The sequence below is a fragment of the Cyrtonyx montezumae genome, unplaced genomic scaffold, assembly GCF_038088225.1.
Source record: "Cyrtonyx montezumae isolate F1298 unplaced genomic scaffold, pur_monq_1.0 scaffold_16, whole genome shotgun sequence".
Lineage (NCBI taxonomy): Eukaryota > Metazoa > Chordata > Aves > Galliformes > Odontophoridae > Cyrtonyx > Cyrtonyx montezumae.
The window spans coordinates 10,526,826-10,553,134 of record NW_027071892.1 but is presented as its reverse complement, the minus strand read 5'-3'; the positions used below and the strand labels follow the sequence as shown (position 1 = coordinate 10,553,134).

Genomic DNA, 26,309 nt, shown 5'->3' with positions numbered 1-26,309 from the left:
CATTCTGGTGCGTGCCAGGCAGAGGTGTGCTTGCTGCGTCACCCCAGTCCCGAACAGATCCCAGGCATGGCTGGGCAGGTGCTGGATGGGGATGAATCAGGGACTTGGGTTGAAACGGGTTGAAACCCATTTTCTCCAGGTCCGCTACTGCTCTGTGCATGTGGGCAGTCCTCTGGGGCTGTCTGACCCGCTGGTGCTCGTGGTGCTCTGCTCTTTGCAGGGGGACTGGCGGCCGTCATCTACACCGATGCGCTGCAGACGTTCATTATGGTCCTCAGAGCCATCGTGCTGGCAGTGAGAGGTAGGAGCTGGGAGGACCACTGTGCCCCGTCTGCCCTGCTTGGGCTGTCCTGGATAAATAAAAAGACTCTGCCTGAGCAGTTCTGTGGCCAAACAGCAGCAATCACCTAAGGAAAGTTTGTCGTCCACCTGGGACCCCTCGCTGCTGCATTTCCCCTCTGTGCCATTCCTTGTGGGTATGGCATCCTGCTGGTTCTTTGCATGGGCTTTCTCCAATGCTGGTGATCTCTTGGCTGTCCTCAGCTCTCCACCGTCCAAGAGCTCATTCCAGTGTTTGGCTGAAGCTTGGCATCACTTCCCAGCTGGGTACAGCTTAGGTTCCAGTGCCCAAGGTCAGCGTTTGGGGAGTGGGATGCCCAGGTCCTGAGATGAACAAACCCATCCAGGTGGTGTGAAATGTTCCCACAGTGGGACAGCAGCAGGGCTGAGCTGCGGCAAGATGTATATGCAAGCAAGTGTAAGGGCGTTTAGTAGATGCCTCACTTTACGAAAGGGAGAAAAAGAAAGGGAAGGTCTTCCCCTTCTGAGAGGGATACCAGTAACAATAATTACCCCAGCAGAAGTGAGGACCAGTGCCAGGCAGAGGAGGTGCCCCAGCTGCTCCACACCGCAGCCCACACATCAGACCAGGTGCTTGGGTATAGCTGATCACTGTCTGAAGTGCTAATTGCCCACAGGTCCTCTGAGGCTTTCCCTTGTGCTTTTGGGCAGCAGCAGGAGGGCAGCAAGGCATGGCTGGAAAATGCCCGGCAGCAGCAGCGTGGCTAAGCCATCTGCAGACATGCTAACCCGCTCTGCAAGGTGTGTGCAGGGAGGTGGTGGTGTTGGGAGAGTCGCTGATCCAGGGGATCAAAAACAGCCTGCTGGCCGTGCAGCTGCTGCTTGGTCTTGGGAGAGCCCGCAGGCTCACATCCTCTGATGGCTGCCACCTCCAGCTCCATTGGGCTCAGCTCATAAAGGATGCTCTCCATGGTTTTGCCCATTTTATATCTTTAGACTGTGGCAGCCACAGCAATGCAGCTGTTGCTCATCTGCCAGCCTGTGACCACTCTCCCCATGGAGGGGTGTGTGGATGCTATTGGTTGCACCTGGCAGAAATAAGTAGGGAGAGATTACATATGCTGAAGTCCTGAGGACTGCTGGGGCCGTTTGGCTGTGGCTCAGCACCAGCACTGTCCTGCAGCCCTCACTATGTCCCCTTGGTACTGAGCACGGGGACACTGCACTCATCAGTGGGACTTTGCTCCCAGGGGTAGGGCATCGTGCCCACTGGAGGAGCATCGCTCCCACTGCAGCCCTTCATCTGCAGGCTGATTCCTTGCTGCCCTGCCTTCCTCGCCTCGCTCTTCCATGTGAGCAGGCGTAGGTGTTGCGACTTGTTGGCTGACACCTTTGGAAAGGGAGCAGGTCCGCACCCCCAGGCGCCTATCTCTGCTTTCAGCACTCAGCCTCTGCCTCTGGAGAGCTTTGTTGGTGCCCAAGAGCTTTGTTGGTGCCCAACGCCCATGCAAAGCTTGGGAGTAGCCAGTGCCCGGATAAACCACGCGCTGGAGAGAAGCCAGCCCTGCTTTCATAAGAGCAGGAGAGGGTTGTGAATGCGCACTTCCTGCGCAGTACTGGGGAGTGCTTTGCAAAGGGAGCAGTGGGGTGTTATGCCCCTTTCCAAACACCTCAAAAGCCTCAGATCGGGAGGATGGGACCCAGGATGTGGGTTGGTGCTGGAAGGGGCTGTCCTGTGGGGACCGTGCCATCCTGGAAGGGGATATGGGGAATGGGCATTTGCAGGAGGCACACGGGTATTGCCCGTGGTTGGGAAGGATGTGTGGAGTACCATCCAGGGACGTGCTGGGTCTCACTTTGAGCCTGATCTGTTTTGCTGTTTTGGAAATAATTTCTCTTCCCTGTACCCAAAACTGCATCTGAGTAGGAGGTTGAACCTCATTCTGCAGGAGCAGCCCCTGCTTGGTGCTGGGACCTTCCCCAGCCCTCAGTGAAATCCCTCCCTCACCCTCAGCCTGCCTCCTCACCGTGGGAAGCTGAATGATCCCCCTCCATGAGCCCAGTCGGGGTCCCCAAAAGCTCTCCCAAAAACAGTGCCTCTGATTCCCCAAGACTCCCAAATTCTGCTGTTGGCATGGAGCAGCTGCAAGCAGGGCTCATCCCAAGCTCCCCCCCCACCCCCCTGATGAGGGAGGTGTTGGGGCTGAAGCAGAGCCTGGGGCTGTCTGGGCAGGATGGGATCCAGTGCAGCTGCACAGGGCTCGGAGCTGCGCGTGCTGGGGCTCGTTCATGGCACATCACCCTCAGCAGGAGGAGGATCCCAATTCCTGGGAAAAGTGCAGTGGAGAGGGGCCATTTGTTGGGAATTTTGGCTGGAGGTTCATAAAAGATGGGGCTGTGCATGGGGAATGCTCACATGGGTAGAAAATGCTTCCGTGTTATGTGGACATCTGCTCTGAGGCACCTTGGGCTGCAATGAGTCAAGACAAAGGTACCTAATCTTCAATTTTAATGGTTCTAGGTGTGTTTCCCATACTCTAGGAGCAGAGAGCTTTAATAACAGCTTGCATTTACAGTACGAAGTCAAAAGAGGCGTGAGTCCCTTTTGTCCCAGACATGGGTCACCCTCCCGAGGGAGGGCAGGCTGCAATGGGACATACTGTGCAAAATGGTGATAGAAGAGTCTCTTAAATAACTAAAATAAAATATAATCACGCATGTGAGCCTCCCTCTGTGGGAAGGGTGGGGTCAAGGAGGGGGCAGCAGTTCTCATTTTAATGAGTTCTTGAATGTCTTTCTGGCTGACCCTGGAGGCAAACAGATGGCCTCTAACCGGCCTCCCCCAACGATGCCTTCCAGCTTTTAATGCAATCGGAGGTTACTCCAACCTGGAAGAGGCCTATCTCAAAGCTGTGCCATCCAAGATCATTCCCAACACGACCTGCCACCTGCCCAGAGCAGACGCCATGCACCTCTTCCGAGACCCGATCTCTGGAGATCTGCCCTGGACTGGGATGACGTTCGGGCTGTCCATCATGGCCACGTGGTACTGGTGCACCGACCAGGTAAATGTAAACAAGATTCCCCTGCCCCGCATAGCAGAGCATCGCCTGCAGTCCATCTGCCTGCGTCCACCCCTACTGCTCCTTCTGGCTGGTGGGCTCGGGGGGCTTCTTCTTGGAGTCAGCGCCCAGAGCTGCCGTGACTTTGTTCTTGAGGTGCTTGGACTGGGACAGTTTGGAGAGCGGGATGCCGAGTGGTGTCCTCATCTCCTCTGCTGCCTTCTGGCTCTCGGGCAGGGAGCTCAGGGCTTTGCTCGCTGCCCTGGGCTTGCTGGGGCTGAAGGCTTTGCCCTGCCAGTAGGGCTGGCTGCCTGCAATGGTCTTTTTGGGTTCGGTGCTGTCCCTTCGGTGCTTGCTGGCCCCGGGGGGTTTCTCACACGGTGGGGAGCAGGAGGGCTCCTTGCCTTGCTCTTTGCCCATGAGGTTCCTGGGGCGGTACCGGTAGATGTGCGTGCCCTGTTTGTTGAAGAGCAGAAAAAGAACAAAATATGACCTGTGGGTGCTGTAAGGATGCTGCTCCCCTACAAACTCCTGGTCCTTGTGGGCAAGTCCTTCAGCTGCTTGGTGCAGTCCTGTGCCCAAATGCTTCCACTGTGCTGCTCACCCTCTGAATGAAAACTCTCCCCCTGGTTTAGGGTTGTGGGTGACCTGTGTGTGGAGGTGCAGGTCCTTATGGGATGGGGCTCAGAGTGGTTGTGGGCCCCCAGGGATCCTGCTGCAAAGGCGTAACCCAAATCACTCAGTGCTGGAGAGAAACCTAACCTGCACTGTGGGGAAAAAATGTATGCAGCGTTGGGGTCCTATGCCCCCCAGCTCCAGCATTTGGGATGCTGGGGGTGCATTCAGCAGTGGGGAGGCTGACACGGAGGGGGAACATGCTGGTGACTCAGCCATGTCCCTGCCTCTCTGCAGGTCATCGTGCAGAGGTCGCTCTCTGCGAGGAGCCTGAGCCATGCCAAGGCTGGCTCCATCCTGGCCAGCTACCTGAAGATGCTGCCCCTGTTTGTCATTATCATGCCAGGGATGATCAGCAGGGTCCTGTTCCCAGGTAAGGGCTGGTGTTTGGCCCGGCACCGAGCAGAAATCACTGTGATTAGGTGCGTGAGGGATGGGACCCAAAATAAAATCTCGTGGTGGTGTTGATGGTGGGAGATACCTACACTGTCCAAGATGGGAGAGCAAACAGCCAACAGGCAGCACGTTGGGCACTTTCACATCCCAACTGCAGGGGCTGGGAGAGGCCAGGAGGTGCAGAAGGACAATTTAATTTGGAAATCTGCAGAATTTCCAAGAAAAGGCCTTGCTGGGGCCCAGGGGTGGGCCATCTTCCTCATGCTGTTGCTGTTCTCCAACCTCAGATGAGAGATTTCCACAGAGCTAACCAAAGATGGCTGTTTATTGTTATTACGCATGGGAGAAACTATTCCCTGCGTGCTTCCATCAGCTGAGCACTGGCTTTCCTGGTTCTGGCAGTACCTCAATTATCTCTCAGAAAAAAGACCCGGACAAGTTATTGCAGGAACACAAAGGTACTTGAGTGCTTTGAGCAGCACAGTGAAGGCTTGAATGCTGGAGCAAAGCCTTGGGCAGGGTGTGACGGGTGGACTCTGGACTAATACCCTCAATTCCCTGTAAGCAAAGATTAGATGGACCCGGCGGCTCAGCTGGGGTCATCCCAGGTGCCATCAGTGACAGAGCAGCAGGGCTGTGTCCCCCTGCCTGGTTTGTGGATCCTCAGCTCCTGTGGGTGCTGCTGGCAGCTGCCAGCTCTGCCATGCTGCTCCACCTCCTTATGTGTCCGTGCACTTTGCTTTGATGCTAATCAAAGTGCAAGGAGATAGAAAACAAGGCGGGGAGGGACACGCCTGCATGCATAGTCTGTCCCACAGAGCAGTGCCACCGCTGTTGGGTGATGGCATAGAGCTCTGTGCACTGTCCCGTGCCACATGCTGCTCTTTAATTCCAGAAAGCCTTCCTTTTATCCAGTCCTTTTCTGTGTGCTCTGGGCTATCTGTGGAGCTATGGTGTGGCCATGGGCACCTCCTGGATATCTTCTGCAACTGTTGTGGAGGTAAAAGGGGAGATTTGGATTGGAAATAAGAAAAATGCAATGACCAGGGAAGTGGTGGAGTCACCATCCCTGGAGGTTGTTCCAGAATCGTGGATATGGGGCACCTGGGGACACAGTTAGTGGGCATGGTGGGGTAGGTTAGGGCTGGCGATCTGAGAGGTCTTTTCCAACTTATGATTCTATGATTCTACTTAGGGACATGTTTTGGTGGGCATGGTTGAATTTGACAGTCTTAGTGGTCTTTTTCAACTTGAATGATCTTATGATTTTGTGACCCAGTGAACTGAGGACACTTGTGGGCCAGGTTGGGACAAATAGTGAGGAGAAGCTCGCGGATGACCTACCTGTGTGGCACTGGTGGGGTAGGAGCCGTTGCCATCCAAGATGGTGCGGGGCAGCACACACCTGATCTCCACAGCGTTGCTCCTCCTCTTGGCCACGTCCTCCATGCGGACATGTTTGAGGGATGGGAGGCTCCCCAGGGGGCTGAGAAAAGTGCCCCGACTGATGTGAGGGTCGCTGAGCTTCCTCTGGATGGGCACAAACTCCCCATTGTGAGTGACATCTGAGTTGGTTCGCCGCAGCGGCCCATAGCGTTCCCTCACCTCAAAGTACTCATCCGAAATGGAGGAAGCATTGGAGCGGCGGTAGCTGTGGTCAGCAGAGCTGCTGGAGCAGCTCTCCTGGTCGCTGAGAGTGATGTACTCCTCTTCCTCCTCCTCTTCCTCCTCTCCCACACCATTGTGGGCACAGGGAGGGCCCTTGTCCTCCTGGGGCCCCACTGCTGGGAGGTGGCAGCTGTCCGGCGAAGCTCTGTTGGGGTTCTCCTTAAGTTCCTGCCTCGCACCCACATGGTGAGCCAGCGGTGGCTGCATGTCACCATCTGGGGCACTGCTGCTGTCACAAGGTGTGGTGGCTTTGGTGGCAAGGCCACCAACAGGGACAGTCCTTGGCTTTGGAACTGGAGGCTTGGCCTCCTCAGGTGTCTCCTCAGGTGGCTTCAAGTGGTGGCTCAGTGGTTGAGCAGCCGATGTTTCCACTTGCTTTGTCACCCAACCACTGCCTTCAATGGGGCTGGTGGCCGGTGCCACAGGAGCTTCTGTGGGGACCTGTGGGGTCCCCCTCTGGCAGAGGGACAGCAGAGGTGGCTCTTGGGTTGAGGTCTTCTTGGCTTCCAGCTCCCTGTTCTTCAGCATCTGCCGGTGCTGGGCGCTGGCCTGGGAGACGTCGCAGACTTTGATGCGGTTCATTTGTGAGAGCTTCACATTCTTTATCTTGGGGTCAATGATGTTGATGTAGCCCAAGACTTCACTCCCAGGCTCTGGGTCAGGCTCGACCCAGGTGGGCAGGTAATCAAACATGTTGGCTTTCTCCAGGTTCAGGAGACCGGGGTGGATGAGCAGGGAGAGGTCTGCTGCCTCACCGTGCCTGTCTCCTGCTTGGCCCTCGTGTGGGGCTTTGCCTTTGTTTTCTGCCTTCTGCGTTTTGTCCTGGTTCTCAGATGAAGTCTTGCTGATCTGGTCTGCACTCTTGGCCTTCACCAGAGCGTATTTGGGGTTTATCAGCTTCTTCACCATGGCGTTGGCAGGGGTCACCGGCACAACGGAGGGCAGTGTTACGGGCTCGGGTTCGGGCTCCTCGCCCATGGAGATGGACTTGAGGCTCACCCCCTTGGACATGAGGTACAGCTCCTGGAACTGCTTGTCGAACGCCTCCACCACTTGTCCCGAGAGCACCGTGATGACATTTCGATCCGTCCTTGCTGCAGACCAAGTGAAGCTGGAATGGAAACATGTTGGAAGCTGAGGGCTCGCTGGTACACAACACACCTCTTGACAACCTTGGCTTTTCCCAGGGGGTTTAATTGTGCTAGTGAGGACATGATCTTGCTATAAAAATTATCAATAGTGGGATTAATAAGAAGCTCTCATCCCAAATGGGAATGAAGGCTTGAAGTCAGGAATTTGAATGAAAATAAAAATTTTTTAGGTCAGCTAGTTTTTCATGTTAGTGTTGGCTGCTTCTCTTTTCTCAGTTAAGGTTAGTTAACAAGAGGGACTTGTAAACAAGTGTGTTTTTTGTTGTGGACAGAAAATAGGATATGTTCCATTTTCATGTTTATGAAATGTATTTTTAGTGCTGAAAACATCACTGCTTTCAACCAAAACATGTTTTCATTGGGACAAATTGGAAAACACTTAGGGTTGTAAATGTTTAACAGGAAAATCTGAGGTCAGTGTGGAGCTGGGGCTGGCTGGGCCTCAGAACTGTTGTTCCTGTTGCATGGTGTTGTGCATTGACATCATTGTGTCCCACACTGCCCCAGTCCTGGCCATGGGGTGGCCTTAGGATGAACTTAGGCTTCCCATGTGACGTGGTCCTCTAAGTTAGGAGTAAGGGAGGAGTTAGGAGTAAGGTCCTCTAAGTTAGGAGTTGGGACAGGGACCATGCAGGTCCTTTGACATCGGTGCTATGGGGCAGGTGAGAGGGGCACTGCTGTTACCTGTAGGATCCACACATGGCCCGGTCTCCATCCACAAACATGAACTTCTGTGCCAAAGCCCCTTTGAACTTGGTGGCTGAGCGCGTGAAGAACTCCGTCCCCCCAGTACTGCGGACTCGGAGGTTCTGCAGAGCAAAGGCAAGGAGCCATGAGCAGGCAGTGCTGAGACCAGCACGGACATCCTCACACGGCCACCTCCCCACCATGATTCTGCCCCACTTGGAGCTCACTTCAGCCCCACACTGAGCCATGAAGAGCTGACGTTCAGAGCCCTGCAGCTGTTTCCCAACCCCACTGAGGAGTGGGCAGTGCTCCTCACAGTCTGCTCGTAAGAGACCTCAGTGATGAGATAAAATAACTTGCCCAGGGCTGTGCAGTGAACCAGAGACCTGGCGCCAAGAATTTCCTGCTTTCCCCATGGTGTCCAACAGTGTTTTCTGCTTCTTGAGCTCACTCAACCCACAACCACGGGTAAACAGCTTGTGATGGCGCTGCCAAACACTTTCCATCTCCTATGATCTGTGAATGGCACCATGCAGGAGGCAATTCTTCTCCTCCTTCCTCCTGGGACATGTACCAGTGCTTTTTAGGGGACAGTGCTGACTCCAGCACAGTGCACGTAGACCCAATGGCAGGGGCTTCCCTTGGGCCTGCTCCTCTCCTAAATCTGAGCAGCTCACCCTGGTTTTATGAGTGGGTGGGGAAAAGCAGTGGGGCAGCACTGGGAAAGGAGATGTGGGGAGATGTGGGTATAGGTCCAAGCATGGAGCAGGGTGTCCCTGTTCACAGCAGATAAAGTGGGCTCCCTGGAGTGGAGAGGAAGTACTTTTTTATGAGAGCACTGTCATTCCTCCTGCTCTGCTGGGATGGTGGTCATGCTCTTGCTAAAGGCACCATGTCATCGTTGGGTCGTGCCCTTCGTTTCTTTGTTTGGAGCTCCTCACCAGGTTTCCAGATAAGTTTTACGCACTGACTGGAGAAGTTTGGGTACTTTTTGTGCATTTGATTTCTTGAAGCTTTGGTATTTTTGCCTAGTGCTGAGACTCTGGTGCCTGGCTGCAGGCAGCTGGTGGCCTAGGATTGAAATGGGATTGTTCAGTCTGCAAGGAGATTGTATTAAGGACCCACTTCTCCCAGGTAACAACGACAGGACCAAAGGCGATGGCTTTAAATTGTGTTCAGGCTGGATATTAGGAACAATTTCTTCTCTCAGAGAGTGGTCGGGCACTGCCACTGCTGCCCAGGGAGGTGGCAGGGTCACCATCCCTGGTGGTGTTAAGAACCGTGGAAAGATGGCACTGAGGGATGTGGTCAGAGGGCATGGTGGGATGGGTTGGGCTTGGGGATCTTGGAGCTCTTTTCCAACCTGAATGGTTCTATGGGGTCTATGGCCGGTGTGGGGATGAGCACAGGAGGGTCACATCAGGATGATGTCCCCATGCACAGCATCCCCACGGTGCTGCCATCTCCCTCTCGCTCTCAGCCCGATCTGCACACAAAGGCATGAAACAGCCTGCGTTTTTCTTGGGTAACACCCAGGGAAATAAAGCTCCCGGCAGCATGCTGCCGGCTGCCTCGGCCTTCCCCTTGCCGCAGTTGGGTAAGATCTGTTTACTTAATCTCTTCCAAAATGAGCGTGGAGTGAGCGTGCAGCCGACTGCCGAGCTGGAGAGCAGCTCTGAGCGGGGCTGAATCACACCCCAAGCACTCACCCTTGCTCAACGCAGGACAGCCTTGCCCAAGCCGCCTCGCTAATTGCACAGCGCAGAAGGCACCGAGATAACGATGTTCGTTTCGTTAGCATCTCCTGGCTTACACAGCAGCTCCCAGCCACTGCCCTAGTTTCCTCACTACCTCCTGCCCTCCATCCCTGCAAAGTGCTTGCAACAAGCAATATGTGGCAAATCACCGCTTCCAGACATTTGCCGAGCTCTGCAGATGTTCTCCTGCTTTTCCGGTCCTGCCAGCAGGCAGCTCATGCCTGAGAGCGCGGCGTGCGTCAGCGCTGGCTTGTCTGGTCTGGGAGCAGAGCCCTCTCCAGGCTGCAGGTAACAGCAGAGGGAAGCTCGGCTGGTTTAGTTGTCCTGAGCAGTGATGAGGCAGAGCTCTCGGGCTCATGGATGGGGAGGGCATAAAGCCTGGCTGGATGGGTGCACTGTAAGTGCCACCTCAGTGTCCCCTCCTGTGGGTCCCCAGAGCTGGCACAGCATCACGGCCGCATGCCAACCTCCCTCTTGCTGTCAGTGCTGTGACGTGGCTGGGACGTGTTCCTGCTCAGCTTGCTCTCTGTGCTCACCGTAAGCAAATTCAGAGGGAGCGTGCCCAGGCGAAGCCGCTTGGCACCACACAGCCAGGTGATGTCAGGCGGGGAACATCGCCCTTGTGCCAGGCTGCAGGCGTGGAGACTGGGAGAGGAGCTGCAGCCCGAAAGTGAAACTGTGGGGTTCTACAGTGCTGGGAACACAGGGACGGAGCAGTGTCCCACCACCACCCCGTCCTAGCACTGGGGGAAGCGTTCCTCTGCCCCTTCCTGTCCCTCGTCCCCCTTGGAGCATGGTGCTGGGTTTTGTTCTCATGCACGCAGTGTGGGGCTGAGCTGTGTTTTGCTGTGAGCACTCAGTGTTACCTGTGGGGCTGGGTTAAATAGTAACCCCAACCTCCTGCTTTGTGTGCAATGTGCTCTCTGTTTGCTTGCTTATCTCGGCGAGGCACGGTCTGTGCAGGGGGAATCTGCACAACGCTGAGTCGCGTGCCTCTAGCCGCAACGTGCTCTGCTAGGGTGCAGATTTGGGGTGCTTAGGGCCAAGGGACCTAGTCCTGCACTCCCACCTGCTCTTCTCCATCCTGGATGTGGGCATCGTCTGCAGGACAGATGGACCTAACTCCTCTAACGCTGCTCTGGGACTGCAGCACAGGGCAAGAAGAGCTCCTGGCCCTTCAGGAATTCTCATAGCACTTTCAGAAGAACTCAGACCCATTTCCCTACTGCCTTTTGTCCAAGCAACCTACAGCTGGAGGCTGTAGATAGAGGGGAGTGATTTATCCCACGGCCACATCCCACACAAATGGAACAGCGGAGCCCAGAGTTGCTGCTGAGATTGAGGACCGTCCTTACCTTCAGGTGCCCGGTGTGCATTTGTGCTCGCTCGCACATCTGGAGGAAGTGCTTCACATTGGTCTCATCCAAAATGATGTAGACTCCCACTTTCCTCTTGAAGCCTGCGTCCAGGAGGTCCTTGAAGATGTCAACATCGGTGAACATGTCCATGACCACAGCGATGACCTGCAGAGAGGAGGAGAGAGATGAGTCCGCACCTCCGCCTGGGCCTCTCTGAGCACCACACTGCCTTTTAATTAGCACTACAGAAAGTGGAGAGCTCTAATTATGAAGAGAATCATACATTAGGACGCTGCTGTCTCTTTTCCTTCTCTTTGGCAGGCAGCTGCACAAGGAACAAAGCCCATCCCATTCCACCACCAGTGCCACCCAATGCACTCAGGTATTTTGGGGCCGTGGAGTTGAGGGGGGACCTCACAGTTCTGCCAGCCTTCAGCCTGTGGGCACCTTTGGGCTTTCAGATGAATTCCCATTTATCCTCCCCGGGCACCTCCTGATGAGCTTCACCGTGAAAAGACAAATCCTCCCCACATCACTGGGGAAACTGAGGCAGAAAAGCAGGTGATGCTGTGCCGGGGGCTTGGGATGGGTTTGGTGGCAGATGTGCTCCATCACAGACGTTGGTGCTCTCTGTGGCTGTGGTCACGTCCCTGTGTGCCTTGTTCTCTCTGGGGCACGCTTGTAAATCGAGGCCGATGGCGGTCAGCAGCAGATGGTAATTGCAGGACTTTCTGGCCTAACCAGCACTGTGGGCAGAGCGATGACTCCACATCAGAGGTTCTAATGGGGAAAGTGCTTTGAAGGAGAAGGAAAGGTGAAAAGCCCCTTCGCTGCAGCATGGGGCAGCGTGCTTAGCAGGGGCTGGCCCCTGTTCTGGGCATTTCCCCACTGTGGTGGAGGCTCTGTGGACAGGACGGTGCGTGGCAGAGATACAGGGCAGCGATGTCGCTGCATCTGAAGTCCTTTGCTGTTGGACCATGGTGGGAAGCTTGCCTATCCCTTCACCACTCATCCAGAGAGAGAAGAGGATATAAGACCTGGATCTAATGCTAGATCTCCCCGTGCCTGAGTGGGCGATCGTTTGCTTTTCTTCCTGGGCTCCTGGAGCTGCTGAGATCTGTGGGACACAGCGGAGGATCCCACACCGTGCATCCCCTCCGATGCAGGGCAGGCAGCGTTGGATCCTTCTGAGCTGCTTTGATGAACGCCCAAACTGCAGGATCATGCTTTATAGAGGAAATTGCAGCTCTTTCTTAAGTCGCTCTGAATCATCAGATAATAACTCCTGGGGCACACCATGTGGGCACTCAATAAATTAGGCAGGCACCAACGCACAATTAGAGGAAGCGTGTTGGGAAGAGGGAGAGATGGGACAAGGAACATCAATAATTGCTCTCTCTCTCGTCGAACCTTTCATCCAGGAATGGCAGAAGGTTTTGTAAACAGTAATTAATAGGGCCTCCCAACCTTTGCTGGAAGTTGTAGAGGGCAATCAGAGCACCACGATCCCAACTGGGAACCTCAAGCGCAGAGAGGTCGGGCTCATGGTGGCTGTGTGCTGAGGTGTGTTCAGCCCATTTCTGGTCAGACAGAGCTGAGATGTAGTGATGAAGAAAAGAGGAGGCAGCCCTTCCTCCCCAGCAGTGCCATGAGCTGAGCAGCCAAGGGGACAGCATCGGGGGCGATGGCCATGGGGAAGTGGTGTGCCAGGATGCCCAGCAGCACCGTGCTGCCACAGAACTGGGGGTGTGTCAGGAGAGCGTGGCCGTGGTGTTGGGATCCCTCCTCTCTGCTCCCCCCTTCCTTTCCACAGTGAGGACGAGCTCGTGTGCAGCCCTGCTGCAGCTCGCCCGGATTTGCCTGTTGGCAGAGTAAAGCTCTGAACGCAGCGGTGCTTCTCTTTGTTCGTGTGCATCCGTGGGCTCAGCCTCACCATCCAAGGGGCCCCGCTCTGCTGGATGGCCTTCCCTCTCCCCACTGTGCTCACAGCCCGTGTGTTGGTGTATGACAGCGACTCTGATCTTCCTCTGGGACTGCCGGCTCAGCAGTGTGACCATGGGTTCAGCTGTGGGATTGTACATGGGGCGGAAGGGCTGGAGGAGCCCCATCTGCTGAACCCCAATGGCTCCTTCTTTGTTTCCCCCCACTCCCCAGCCCCACTCACAGGGCACAGCATATCCGCAGCATGGAGATGCACCCAGGGGAGGTGGGGACAGTGCCAGCCCTGACTCAGGGATGGGTGACTCACAAGGTGCTGCGGCGTGGGGGAAGCAGTGAGCAAGCAGAGCCAGGCAGGAGCTGCAGAGCTGGGGCAGAGGCAGCTGGAAAGAGCCAAAGATGAGACATTGTTTGTGATGGGAGAGGTCTCCTCATACTCTGTCCCATGTGTGAGGCTGAGGCTCCAGCCCTGCCCTCCCGTGCTGTAAGGATGTGGCTCACCACAGTGCCCTTTGGCAGGAAAACGCTGCAGGTAAGGACAGAGCACCTTGACTTTTGTGAGTGCCCAGCACTGGGCTCGCTGGGATTTGTGCCTCCCAATGCATCCCAACCCATCTCCTGGGGTCTGCCCATTTTCCTGCTGGAACACCCTGGTGTTGGGGTGCTGCTCTCTCTGAAATGAATTCTTGGAGGGTTTAACCACCATCCCATGAAACTAGTGAGCACCGGTCCCTCTGTGCTTCCCTGCCATGGCCGTGTCACTGAGAGTTCCAGTGGCCTCTGCCCATCACTACTGGTGGCCTTCAAGGCTTGCCACTATGTCCTAGTTCCCTTGTCCTCCTGCCCACAACACCGGTGTGACGCCATTGCTCATCTGCCCCAAATCTCTGCTCTGGTTTGCTGCCATGAGGAGGACAAGCCTCAACCCAAACTCAGCCTGGCGAGGTGGGTTGCTGTGCTTACCCTAACGCTTTTCTCCTACAGCCAGGATAGGGCTGGCATGGGGCAACGTGCCACTCTGCAGCCGGACTTGATCCCCACGCATCCACCAGCACAAGTCCTGAGGCTTTGCTGCTTTGCCCCAGGGCTGAGTTTGGCTCCTCTGGTTCCAGCATGCTGCTACATGGAAATAGCGCTCTGGAAATAGTGACCACGGGGCGGCCAGGACCACTTTTCTGCCCTGTGGAGACCCTGGGGTGAGTGACGTGGCCATGGAAAGGGTTATGTTGGACCCAGAGAGCATTAGGCCAGGCCAGCGGCAGCAAAACCCGATGACTGAATATTGCTTATTCTGAAGGCATACAGAAAAACCCAAATAACCGATCCCAATGCCTCGGCTTGAGCAGAGGACGGGGACCACCTGGCTGAGCAGGACTCTGGGATCCATCCTCAGTGGGACATCCCGCAGCCGTCCCCAGCCCACCGGCGGCACCTCACCTTCTGAGCCTGGCAGATCATCTTCCGCACCACCTCCTTGATGTGCGCCTGGCCCTCGATGGGCGGCTGCATGTACACGGTGGCACGGGTCACCCCACGGTAGGCGATGGTCTCGGGCCAACCGAGGTCCAGCTGCGGGATGGAGCGGTCGGACCTCTGCGGCCAGTACTCCAGGGACGGGGCCACCTCCTGCTCGTCCCCTTGGCTGTCGCCCTCGCTCCCCGCTGTGCTGCTGCCGTGGCGCGGGATGTACTCGGAGCCGGGGTCGTACGTCTCAAGCGTGTCCAGGATCTTCTTGAGCTCCAGCTCGGAGAGGAAGTCCCGGATGTTCTCCTTCTTCAGGACCTCGTAGAAGGCATCGGGGCCGCGGGCGGCCAAGGCCTCCAGGGCCAGGCGCTGCTCCTCGCTGTAGAAGAACTCGGGCTTGGACTCGCTGGACCTCCAGTTGACGTGGCTGTCATCCAGGCACTGCACCTGGGAGAAAGCCATGGCGACAGCACGCGCCGCGTCCCTCCACCAAGGGAACTTCTCCGGCAATAAGTACGGAATTAATTCCACCCCCCAGTCTTTACATAGGCGCTTCGCTTCGCCCTCCCTGCTCGGCCGGCTCCTGCCACGCTGTGCTCTGCGGGGAGGAGGATCTGAGCTCCTGCTGCGGTCAGGGCAGAGCTCGGCTCCGTGCACGCACAAACACCGCCTCCTCTACCTCCGGCTCCGCTCTTTCAACGCAGCGAGAAAGCAAAACAAAAGACAAAAAAAGAAAAAAGAAACAAAGGAAAAGCAAGAGCTTCACAAAGTGTGCTCGAAGCAGAGCTCCTCAGCCCGAGCATCGGCCGCGCGGTGGAGGGGCAGCGGCTCGGAGGTGCCCTCGGTGCCCGACAACGTCTCCGCCGGACTCCTCGGCATCTCCGCGGGTCACTGCGGGCTCCCGCCCGCACGCAGTGCCGGGCCGGACAGGTAACAGCAAGAAGTGAAAAGAGGAAAAGCGGAGGAGTGATTCATCGCTCCGCCCTGCCCCACCTGCGGTCACATGCCGCCTGCACATTCCCAGCTTGGCTCGGCCATTAACTCTTTCGGTCGGTGCTGCTTGCTGCTCCGAGCGCACCTCCAAAAGTCAGCTCTGCCCCGATGTCCCCTCTCTCTCTGGGCTCGCTGGGAAGGCGCTTGTTTTGGGGAAGGAAGTGTCTGTGCTCCGTGTTCGAGCTGGAGCTGCGGGGAGGGCTCTGCTGGGTGTGGACTGCTGGGGGGACGTGGCCCTGCACAGGCAGAGTGTGCTAAGATGGATTAAAAATGCCCTTCTGCATTGACCAGGCAGTGATCGTGGGGAACTTCTGGGCAAAGAAGAATTTCATGAATTGGGATCAGATGTCAGAAAGGAAAATGCCACGGGCTGCGTCTCGCTGAGCCGCTTGGGTGCAGTTGGTCTGGATCTGCGGCCGCGTAAATGAGAGCCCCGCTTGAGTCAGCATCCTCAGGGCAAAGCAGCGCGGGGCCGTGCTCTGGAGCGAGCTGTGCAGGGTGCTGGGCACCGAACTGTGCCTCTCCTCCCGTTCTGTCCGTGTGTCCTCTCCCAGCTCCTCCCACTGGAGGCTCAGGTTGGATGTCAGGGACAGTATCTTCTCCCAAAGAGCAGTTGGGCACTGGCACTGCTGCCCAGGGTGGTATGGGGGGGGGTCACTATCCCTGGAGGAGCTCCAGAGCCATGGAGATGTGGCACTGAGGGACGTGGTCAGCGGGCACAGTGGGGTTGAGCTTGGGGATCTTGGAGGTCTTTTCCAAGCTGAGTGATCCTCAGCCCCGTGTGCCCTGTGCCTGTGCTGCAGTTGCTGTGCAGGTTCATCTGCAGCCTCTTCAGAGGGCTGTGTGTGCAGTTGGGATTTATTGCGTGCTGGAACTGATGGGTGAGGATGACAGTGTCACATTGGTCCCATGCTGTGACAGCTGTCACTGAGGTGCAACGCTGCAGCTGTGCTTCTCCTCCTCTCTTCCTTAAAACTCTCTTCTGGCCACCTTTGCTGTCACGGTTGCACTGAGCACAGGGGTGGATGAACTCGTTATTTGGGTGCACACTTGATGTATTTTTCCTGCATATCCAGCTTGCTCCTCTGAATTCCCCATTGCAGGAAAAGAGCTGGCAGCCCTGAACCTGCTGTGCACGGAGGGATCACTGAGCATCAGCTCTCAGTGTCCCAAAGTCCCCATTCCTTTGGCTGGGCAGATCCATCCCATATCCCAGCTGCACCATCCCCAGCACTGCCACAGCCCTGCAGCTCTCACCAGGCTCCTCCTGGCCACAGTGGAAAGCGTTAATTAAAAGTTCATAATTAATTTCCCATCTCCATCCGAAGGCCTAATGATGCAGCAGGGAGTGACGCTGGGTTCTGCTGCCAGAGTGCACCGAGGGGTGTTCGGTTGGGGTGCAGCACCCAGACACTGCTCTGCCCTCGGGAGCATCCTCCAGCCCTACAGCTCTGTGAGCATTTGCATGGAGCCACACACAGCGTGGTGCTTTGGTGAAGGGGAAACTGAGGCACAGAGCGGTGATGGCAGCGTTACTCAGAGCCCTGGCGCTGTCTCTCACCCCGGGGAAAGGTGGAAAAGCAGCTGCCAGCCCCTGCTCCTGCAAAGCCAAGACAGCCCAGGTCCTGCTCCTTTTGTAGGGCTTTTGGTGCAGGCAGCGGTGCGTGGTGGGGACTGTGAGGTCTGCACCCCAAAGAAGAACAGTGGGGATGGAAGGGGTGCACATACCCCATGGGAAATCCTTTGTGCAGCATCATCTCCTGCCCTCCCTGTGGCTCCAGCTGTGCGTAGGGGTGCTCACGCTGGTCCCCGTGCTGCTCGGGGTGAGAATGCCGAGCTGAGAGCCAGCCAGGACATGAATATTTATACTTGCCATTAATTTCCATCCATGTCAATATTTTATGAGCCTCACAATAAAAAAGGGCTCAGCACCCATTGAGACACGTAAGTAATTGGGTGTTGACTGTCCTGGAGCACTGCAGGGAGTGGTGGGTGCGGAGGTGATGGCCCCAGTGGTGCACAAAGCCATCTGCCCCCGGCTCCCAGCAGGGCTCTGGGGTCAGCCTGGGGGGCTGCTGTGGGATTTAGGGTGGTCAGGGGTTTGTGGGTGAGATCCAACCCAAGCATGGTGCATGGGGTCTGGGGGGGTTGGGTGTTGCTGGAGGATGCAGACTCACTCCAGGACTTTCCCCTGCCTCTGTCCCACAGATGCCGTGGCCTGCGTGGACCCTGAGGAGTGCACCCGTGTGTGTGGGGCTGCAGTGGGCTGCTCCAACATCGCCTACCCTAAGCTGGTGGTGGAGCTGATGCCCAGTGGTAAGGTCGTGCTCTGTCTGCAGCCAGGTCCTGCTGTGCTCGTGGGTGTTGGTGTCCTGGCTCGGCCATCACAACATTGTTCAGGTGGCTTTGGGCCATGCAGCCCCAGCCCCAGTGACCCTGAGAAGTGAGACTGGGGGCTGTGAATTGTCCCAGTGTCCTACGGGGCTGCTAGGTGTCTCCGAAGCCCAACCTATGGCATGCAGCTTGGGACGTGTTTCCTCTAGAACATTCGGGACATTCCCAAAACTCAACCTGTGGACGTGCAGAGCAGGATGTGTTCCCTTTGCATTGTCGGGGACATCCATCCCAGCCGCAGTCTGACGGTCCCTCTCCTCCCCAGGGCTGCGGGGTCTGATGATTGCAGTGATGATGGCTGCACTCATGTCCTCCCTCACCTCCATCTTCAACAGCAGCAGTACTCTCTTCACCATGGACATCTGGAGGAGGATGAGGCCAGGGGCCAGTGAGCGCGAGCTGCTCGTGGTGGGCAGGTAGGGAGCGGGTGTTTTGGGGATAACGAAGGTTTTGGGGAGACCAGCAGGGCCAGCTCAGCCCTCTGTGATCTGCTTTGGAGCCTGGGAGCTCAGCCTGGCTGCAAAGTGCTGCGGTTGCAGAAGGAAAACAAAACCCTCAGAGTGTTTTATGGATGAAAGCGCTGGAAATGCAGACGGGGCCCATGAAAGCGTTTTGGAGGGGCTGAGCTGTGCCCTCCAAACAAGCACAGTGGGGTGGGCTGGGTGGCTGCCCCACATTGCTGTGGGGCAGAGGGTGGCACAGCCCCAGTGTGCGCCCCAGAGGCGGTGAGTGGTGGCCCCCAGCCCAGTGCTGTGGTGTGCTGTGCCCGGGGCAGCACACTCAGTGCTGGAGCATGGCCCAGCACAGTGCTGCGCTATGGGGACAATGACAGGGAGGAAATCTGGGTCAGAGCTCTGGCTGGGCTGGGCTGGGGCTGCGAGGAGGCTCTGCCAGCCCTGCTGGTCTGGGTGACTGAAGGAGAGTGGGAAGATGATGGGTGTTGATCCATCTGCAGCAGTGTGACTGCCCGGGTGGGAGCAGGAACTGGATGCTGTGTCTATAAAAATGACTGTAATGATAAACTAGTGCAGGGGGCAACGTGTGTGTGGCCCTATGCTGAGACAGCAGCTGTAGGGTGGCACGTGGGGACGGGACAGAGGTGATGTGTTAACAGAGGGGGTCCTGGGATCACTCCATGTTTCTCCAGCTGTTTTCCCAAACTAAATGACACTGGGATGGGCACATCTGTAAGCAGCACCCACACTTCCATAGGAGCTTGGCAATAGCTTTCCACTGGTGCTAAGGAGGTAGCAGGGTGCCAGCTGGGGGCATAGCAAAGGAGGAATGTTACAGGGAGGAAATAGTGCTGATGGAGCAGCAGGGATCAGCGTGGGGACATAGGATGGTTCCCAGTCCCAGTCTGGCCCTACAGCACCTGCACACGGGGTATGACCCATTCAGTTCTGTGTGGAGAAAGGGATTTGCTCACCCTTGGCTGGAGCATCTCCAAAACATGTGCTCGTGCTGTAGGTACAGGGCAAAAGTATTGGGATCCTGCTGGGAAACCTTCACCCTGCTTCCATGAGTGCCCTAGAGCTGCCTTGGGGAGGGGCTGCCCATGGCCAGAGCCAATGCTGAGCTCAGAGGGGCTCTCCATAGGGACCCGGTGCTGTGTGCAGTGGACGGAGGGCAGGAGCGTCCCCCGGTGTGGGGTGGGAATAGCTCCCATTCCCCACATCGGGGGATTTCTGCTCATGCCACTGCAGCGTCACCCCACAGGAAATCCCCACTCGTGTTTTTCACTCTGTGCCAACCCCTTGCCCCACACCTTCCCCACACCCTCCCAGCATCAGCTGTGCCATGGGGCCGCCCCCACTGGGGGGATTTTCTCCTGCCCCGTGGGTCAGGGTGTGTGCTTTGTGCTTCCACTTTCCACAGAGCTGAGTGGGCAGCACCGGAGAGCGGCTGCGCCTGGAGAGGAGCTTTCATGGCTTCTTTCTTGCTTGCTTTTTCTCTTTTTAAAATACTTCTGCTTTTCGAAATGAGCAGATGGAGATTCGGGCAATTCTGTTATTCAACACGTGGCACTGAGCTATAAATACAGCAGTGCTGAGCCGCTCTCCTGCGCTGGGTACCAGCTCCTGCTGCCTCCATCGCTGCTGAGCTGATGGCTCTGTGCTTTTGGGACACACCCTGTCCATGCTCAGACTGAACCCCAGATCTGGGGTTTGGCAATGCCTGCTGTTTTGGATCGGGGACGCCTGGGGACACCTTGGGGGTGCGTGGAGGTGATGAGAGCATCACCCGCAGAGACAGATTTGCACATGGGGCTTTTCAGTGTTCCCCCGTGGGGTGACACTCAGCAGCCCCCAGTGCTCCGGGATGGAGCTGGCACTGCTGTAATTACTGTGCCCTGTGCAGGTTTGGTGAGACGGGGACTGCAGGCTGTGGTTTGAGGTGACATTTCCATAAGAGCCTGGAGGATGTGCAAGGCTCCATCCTGAGCCTCAGAGCCGTGGCTTGGGGTCAGCCCCAATGGGATCGTGCCCAGGTGGTGATCCCCTGCCCGGGCTGCAGCCGGTGGGAGGGGAGGGAGGGAGAGGGGGAGGGAGCAAGGAGCACAGTGACATGAAACAACCTCAGCCTCAGGCATGTCTGAACTGAGCCCAGACAACACATTGCGAGTCTGCCACCGTGACAGGCGAGAAACCACACGGGGCAGGAACATCCTGCCCAGCCCTGGGGGGGGCACTGCGCTGGGCATCCTCCCACTGCCCCCAGGGCAGCACCCACCCGCAGCAGCGCCGACCCCCAGCCTGTGCTGCAGGGCCGTGTGGTGCAGGTGGGATGATGTCACCGTGTGCTGCCGCTCGCAGGGTGGTGACAGTGCTGCTGCTGGCCCTCAGCGTGGTGTGGATCCCCATCCTGCAGAGCTCTGCTGGTGGGCAGCTCTACGTCTACATCCAGGCTGTCACCAGCTGCCTGGCTCCTCCCGTCACCGCCGTCTTCATCCTGGCTGTTTTCTGGCCCCGTGCGAACGAGCAGGTGGGGATGGCTGGGGGGACACGGGGACAGAAACACCGCCCTGCCCACTGCACTCCCAGTGGGGTCAGGAGGGAGGAATGAGGATGTGGCACTGGAGAGGTGGGGGAGGAGTTATAGCATCGTTCAGGTTGGAAAAGACCTCTGAGATCGCTGAGCCCAACTGCTGGCCCATGCCCACAGTGCCCACCGGCCACGTGGGTGTGCAAAAGGAACATGCAAAAGCTGCTCTGTGATGTTTCTGGTGGGTGGATGGGGTGAGGAAGAGGGTGCAGGTGCTGCCACGCATGGCCAGCCAGCATGGCGGGGCTGGCAGGGGGCATCCCCTGTGAGTGAGTGCCACTGGGGACAGGCTTTGGCCGGCCAGGGTTCACAGCACCGTGCCTGGGGCTGCCCGTCCCTGTTCGGGGCTGTCTGGGCGGGTTGTCCTCACTGTGGGGTTTGTCTCCTGGTGCTGAGGCCGTCCCCTTCCAGCTGTCCCCTCCTGCCCTTTGCTTTGCAGGGAGCCTTCTGGGGCCTGATGGCGGGGCTGGCGCTGGGGCTGGCCAGGATGGGGCTGGAGCTGGCGCACCCTGCACCCCGCTGCGGGGTCCCCGACAGGCGGCCGTGGCTGCTGGCTGACCTGCACTACCTGCACTTTGCTGCGCTGCTGTGTGCCACCACGGGGGCTGTTGTGGTGGGGGGCAGCCTGATGACCCCCCCACCACCCTCGGAGAGGGTGAGCAGAGCCCGTGGGCACCCCGGGCCCCTGCGCCCCAGGACTGTTTGGTTGGAGACGTTGCTGTCACTTTGAGGTGCACCCTGAGCTCACCCAAAGGGAGGTCCCTGTGGAGGGGGGTCGGGCTGGGGGTGTTTTCCCACTGAATCTCATCCCATTTCCAGCTGCAGGATCTTACCTGGTGGAGCCTCTCCCAGGTGCCCCCCCAGCACTCCACAGATGACACGTCACAGAGGTGCCCGGATGGTGAGTGTGCACAGGGGGGTATCCCCAGCTCCCTGCAGCATGGATGCCCCGTGCCTCAGTCTCCTGTCCCCACAATCACTGTCTGTCTGTGCCAGGTTCCTGCTCAGCCACCCCGAGCAGCCAGCAGCAAACTGAGGGACCTGCATCCCTGTGGAGCACCACTGAATCTGCTTTCTGGACCCGTGTCTGCAGCATCAATGCCATTATCCTGCTCTGCATCAATGTTTTCTGCTACGCTTACTTTGCCTAGCCCCCTGCCAGCCCCTGGGAACTGGTGGAGAAGTGGGGATTTAGGTGATGGTTTTGGTTAAGTTTGGGATAGCAGAAGCTTAAAGCTGTTGGTGCAGTGAGCTGTGTGTTCTCAGCACTGTGGACCTGACTGTGTCCTGGGGGACTGTGAGAGTGGGAGACAGGGGTGGGGATGGTGAGGCTTTTGGGTGCAGGAGGGCTGAGGGGGGCAGAGCAGATGAGGCACAGCCCCATGAGGGCCATGGTCTGGGTGGAAACACTATGGCCACGTGGGAGGGTTTCACATCAACACACTTTACTAACTCTAGACAAACAAAAAAATAAAAAAGCCACATTTTGCAGCTACAGATGGCACCAGCAGGACTGGATTCCTCCTGAGAGGCCCTTCTGTGCCCCAGCACCACACCACGGCATCCCTGAGCCCAGCCGGGTCCCGGCTGCCTGCAGCACTCCTAGAGCTGGGGCTGGAGGAGTCCTGGCCAGGAGCTGCTGCCCTCTGTGACTCCACAGAAGTTTGGATACTCCTCACGCTGCCCTCTGCTTCTTCACATCTGGGTATTTGTCAGTGGGGAGCGGGGCAGGCTCTGCCCCCAGCGCAGCATCCACGGATGGCACTGCTGGGATGTGCAGCCCACGGGGACAGCGTGGGGAGGGGGGGATGTGCGAAGCGGGGCGGCTCACTTGTGGATGGGGTGCACATAGTTCCGGGGGAAGAAACCGATGCGTCCATAGATCTTTCCCTGCCACCAGTTGGGGTCGGGGCAGTCCAGCACCTCAATGATGTCCCCACGGTAGAAGGGCAGCTGGGAGCTGTCGTGGGCAGAGAAGTCAAACTGGGCTTGCACGAATTTGGGTTTTCTCACCTGCGGGGAAACACAAAGCGGAGGGGTCAGGAGTGGGGAGAGCATCCACCAGCAGCTCCGCACCGGGTGCTGGGGACACTGCAAAGACCCGTACAGTAGGGACAGGGACAAAGGAAATCCTGCCTGGCGGGGACCTCTGGAGCCCCAGAGGCAAGGCAGAGCCTGGGGTGCAGGGGAGAGCCCTTCTTGATCCCATCCCGTGGCCCCACGGGTACCTCTGGGTTCTGCTCTTCATCCCGAAGGAAGATCTGCTGCTTCTTGGCGATGGTAGTGGTCCTGTAGAAGTCCACCAGCTCATTGAGGGAGTTGAACTTCTCCTCCCAGAGGAAATATTTGCCGTTGCGCTCACGGAGCACCTTGAAGTGCTGGACGTGCTGCCCGTAGCTGCGGATGGAGCAGGGATGGATGTTACTGATGGATCCCAAATGCTTTCCAGCACTGCGTGCAAAGCCAGGATCCTACTCTACCCAGTCAGAGGTGATGGTGGCATTGGGACCCATACACTCACAAAGGGCAGGTAGGAGAACTATGGGCTGTAGGTTTGGGTGCCATGGGATCTCCCCAGACCCAGGAGAATAGAGCAGGCTGGATTCCCCTCTTGGCTCAGTGCAGTCGTGGGGCTGCTGCATGTCCCCACTGCCTTCAGGGCCCTGGGCAGGGGCGGGGATGTGGCCCCGCTGGTGACGCAGGGCAGAGTGTTGCTCCCTTTCATTATGGGCAAGAACCTCCTTAAATGCTTAATTAGAGATCAGCAGTGTGAGAAAGTGCCTGGCTGGCCTGGGGCCTGCTCCTGCACGCTGTCTCTGGGTGGGGAGGGGGCAGCAATGGGGTGAAAGCCCTAGGGGAGGCTCTGCCTATTGGCACACCTTCACACATCCCTGGCTCTGATGCTGAAACCACTGTCCCTGGGGCACCCGGATGCAGTGCTGCTCATCTCCAGGGATGCTCATGGAAATGCTTCCCCTGGGCTGCACTTAGAGCTTGGCCCTACCCTGCATGGCCATCACCCTCAGCCCTCGGTCTCCAGAATAGCACCAGGGTCCCCCACCAGTGTCCCACAGCACTCACTTGACGGAGATGGAGAACTCCCCCGGCGCGCTCTCGCTCTCACGGATCAGGAAGGCTCCCACGTATTTACGCTTGAGGAGCAGCTCCTCTGCCATGTGCCGGGAGATCCTCCCCGCATACCACCTGCCAGGGGCACTGCTCAGCCACACGCACCCCACCACCACATCCCCACCCCGTGGGATGGAGGCACCGAGAGGAACCCGGTGGGAGTGGGGTCCCCACTGGGCCTGGACCCACCCACGGCGTTTTTCCCCTTGGATGTGATCTCAGGGTGCCCACTGTACGCCGTGCTGGCCCTAAAGGATGTTCATGCAGCATCACCGGCAGCCGTGGCCGCATCCTGTTTGCCGGCACGGTGCCTCGTCCCCTGCTTCCCCCGCCCCCCCGTGACTCACAGCCCAATAAGGAAACAGCCCATGGGTGCTCGGTGCAGAGCTGAAAAGCCGATGTGCTGGGATGGAGGCACCAAAATGAGGTCACTTCCAGTGCTGTACCCACAAATCCAGGGCTTGGGGAGGCCCTCTGCTACCTGATGAACCTACCGTGGTGATGCCCAGTCCCACAGCTCCCCACAGCCACAGCCCCGAGCAGATTTCTCTATGGCATTAAAATGTGATTTACCCGGGGATAACGATACGTAAAACACAGGTTCAAACTGGGGATGGATTATGCCAGGCTTTAATAACATACTAATGGGATTGTGCCTAATGCAGCTGTAATCCCATAATGCCTTGTTGTTCCCCAATTATCATTTTATATAGTGGGCAACGTGGCGTGGGGATGGATTTCTGTGTGCCTCGGGTACGTGGGCTCCCTGCTGCCTCCCACTGCCTCAGTGATAATGGCACAGGGACCCAGCAGGGCCTGGCATTGCCACCCTGACACTCTGTGCCTCAGTTTCCCCATGTGCGGGGCTTGTGTCAGCCCTTTGGGCAGCAGGACACAGGGCTGGGGTCACTGCTTAGTGCTGGAGGGGCACTGTGGGGCAGGCCTGGTACTTACGGGTGGGGTTTGACTTTGATGTAGTTTTTGGGGACAAAGCCCTCGCAGCCATACAGCTCAGCCTTGTACCAGTTCTGGTCATCTTCCATGTTGAGAATCTGGGTAGGAAGAGGAGCAGGAAGGCATCAGCCCAGCTGCCATCCCCATGGCGCCCCACTGCCCCTGTGCAGCTGCCCCATGTCACCCCTAAAACCTGGGAAAGCGGGGCTCTGGTGAAGGTGCGTTTTGCTGCTCACCCCAGGCTGAGGTTTGGCTCACCAAGGAGGTTCCCAGCATCCCCCCATGTCCCCAGCCGAGGAAAGTGGTAAAACCCATACCCACGAGGGCCTGGCAGCAGCCAGCAGCAGTGTCCCCCGGGGCGGTGGCAGTGTAGGAGGACGGTCCCGCTGTGAGCAGGAGGGCTGTGACACCCGTTTCCGCACAAAACCATTTTCCAACCTCCCACGCAAGGGCCCCGGGGCAGCTGCACAGCTGTGAAAACAGGATCTGAAACCCCAGGGCTGAGGGGAAAACATGCTGGGGAGACAGAGCCGGGGCTGTGCACGGCTCCTGGTGCCCTTGGTGCCCCCGGGGGCTGGAGGGGTGCTGCGGGGTGTATCAGCCCCACGGAGACGAGCAAGCAGTGGGGCAGGGTGCCCATGTCCCTGCTGTAGGGCTGTGGGGCCTGTGGGTGTTTTGAGGCTCCCTGAGGATTCTGGGGTGCTAAGGTGGCAGCTGAGCCCTTCCCGAATGCTGTGCCCAGGTTGGGGTTTGGGCTCATGGTCCTGCCGATGGGTTCCTGTGGCTGTGGAGCAGGTGAAAAACAAGCTTCAGCCCCAAAGCAGAGCACGGTGTCACCGATGCCCCAGGGCCTCATGCCATGCCCCAGTCAGGACCTCTCCGGGGATGTGTCCTGTGGCACGGTCAGCTGGTACCTTCTACAGTTGTGATGCTGCCCCGAGCTCCAAACTTCCTCAAAACCAACTCCTTCTCCCCCACAGAAAGCCCCAAACAGACGACAAACAACAACGAGAGCACCCCATGTACCCACACCGTCCCCCTGTACCTTCAAGGTGTCCCCTTTCTGGAAGGGCAGCTCATCCTTCTCGGTCGTCTGGAAGTTGTACAGAGCCACCGACTCCATGCTGTGGGGCACGAGCGGGGCTCTGGGGCTCGCTGCCCCACGGCACGGGGCTGTGGGGCCCGGGGCGGGTGGTGCCGGCAGGCAGGAAGCCGCACTGATGTCACCGTGTCACCGGAGCAAAGCAGCGGTGCGGTAGGTGGGATGCTGCACAGCCGTGCAGGGGCGCGGGCCCCGGGTGTGCAGCGTCCCCGTGGACCGCCGTGGGATTTTGGAAG

The 26,309-nt window shown here is 57.7% G+C and overlaps 3 protein-coding genes across 4 annotated transcripts in view; 1 reads left to right on the top strand and 2 right to left on the bottom strand.

Annotated features, from left to right (window-relative positions):
* Positions 1-22,047, top strand: part of SLC5A10 (solute carrier family 5 member 10) — a 29,536-nt gene extending 7,489 nt beyond the window's left edge. The window contains exons 8-16 of the mRNA XM_065732808.1: positions 221-301; positions 3,160-3,365; positions 4,275-4,410; positions 17,658-17,765; positions 18,109-18,259; positions 20,660-20,828; positions 21,328-21,543; positions 21,708-21,789; positions 21,885-22,047. Of these exons, the coding sequence (XP_065588880.1) occupies positions 221-301; positions 3,160-3,365; positions 4,275-4,410; positions 17,658-17,765; positions 18,109-18,259; positions 20,660-20,828; positions 21,328-21,543; positions 21,708-21,789; positions 21,885-22,039 (1,304 nt within the window). The 3' untranslated portion in view covers positions 22,040-22,047. The remainder of the gene's footprint in view (positions 1-220; positions 302-3,159; positions 3,366-4,274; positions 4,411-17,657; positions 17,766-18,108; positions 18,260-20,659; positions 20,829-21,327; positions 21,544-21,707; positions 21,790-21,884) is intronic.
* FAM83G (family with sequence similarity 83 member G) lies at positions 3,344-15,012 on the bottom strand. Its single transcript, XM_065732789.1, has 5 exons — positions 14,430-15,012; positions 11,052-11,219; positions 7,937-8,061; positions 5,778-7,212; positions 3,344-3,818 (listed from the first exon to the last, which is right to left on the bottom strand). The coding sequence occupies exons 1-5, from the start codon at positions 14,916-14,918 to the stop codon at positions 3,438-3,440; spliced, it is 2,598 nt and encodes an 865-aa protein (XP_065588861.1). The 5' UTR covers positions 14,919-15,012; the 3' UTR covers positions 3,344-3,437.
* A 264-nt stretch (positions 22,048-22,311) lies between the features above and the next one.
* On the bottom strand, positions 22,312-26,180 carry GRAP (GRB2 related adaptor protein). 2 transcript variants are annotated; one of them, XM_065732805.1, is made up of 5 exons: positions 26,017-26,180; positions 24,972-25,069; positions 23,970-24,092; positions 23,117-23,285; positions 22,312-22,901 (listed from the first exon to the last, which is right to left on the bottom strand). In XM_065732805.1, the coding sequence occupies exons 1-5, from the start codon at positions 26,092-26,094 to the stop codon at positions 22,716-22,718; spliced, it is 654 nt and encodes a 217-aa protein (XP_065588877.1). In that variant the 5' UTR covers positions 26,095-26,180; the 3' UTR covers positions 22,312-22,715. The 2 variants fall into 2 exon arrangements, with proteins under 2 accessions (XP_065588877.1, XP_065588878.1); XM_065732806.1 differs by lacking the exon at positions 23,970-24,092.
* Positions 26,181-26,309: the final 129 nt, after the last annotated feature.

Bases quoted from the DNA above. Each gene is read 5' to 3' on its own strand.
- FAM83G (XM_065732789.1), bottom strand. From the start codon at position 14,918: ATGGCTTTCTCCCAGGTGCAGTGCCTGGATGACAGCCACGTCAACTGG. The intron at 11,220-14,429 runs GTGAGGTGCCGC...TCCTCTCTGCAG, and splicing joins TGATCTGCCAGGCTCAGAAG to GTCATCGCTGTGGTCATGGA. The intron at 3,819-5,777 runs GTAGGTCATCCG...TTCAACAAACAG, and splicing joins ACCCCACCAGTGCCACACAG to GGCACGCACATCTACCGGTA.
- GRAP (XM_065732805.1), bottom strand. From the start codon at position 26,094: ATGGAGTCGGTGGCTCTGTACAACTTCCAGACGACCGAGAAGGATGAG. The intron at 24,093-24,971 runs GTAAGTACCAGG...TGCCCCTGGCAG, and splicing joins ATCAAAGTCAAACCCCACCC to GTGGTATGCGGGGAGGATCT. The intron at 23,286-23,969 runs GTGAGTGCTGTG...CTCCATCCGCAG, and splicing joins GAGTTCTCCATCTCCGTCAA to CTACGGGCAGCACGTCCAGC.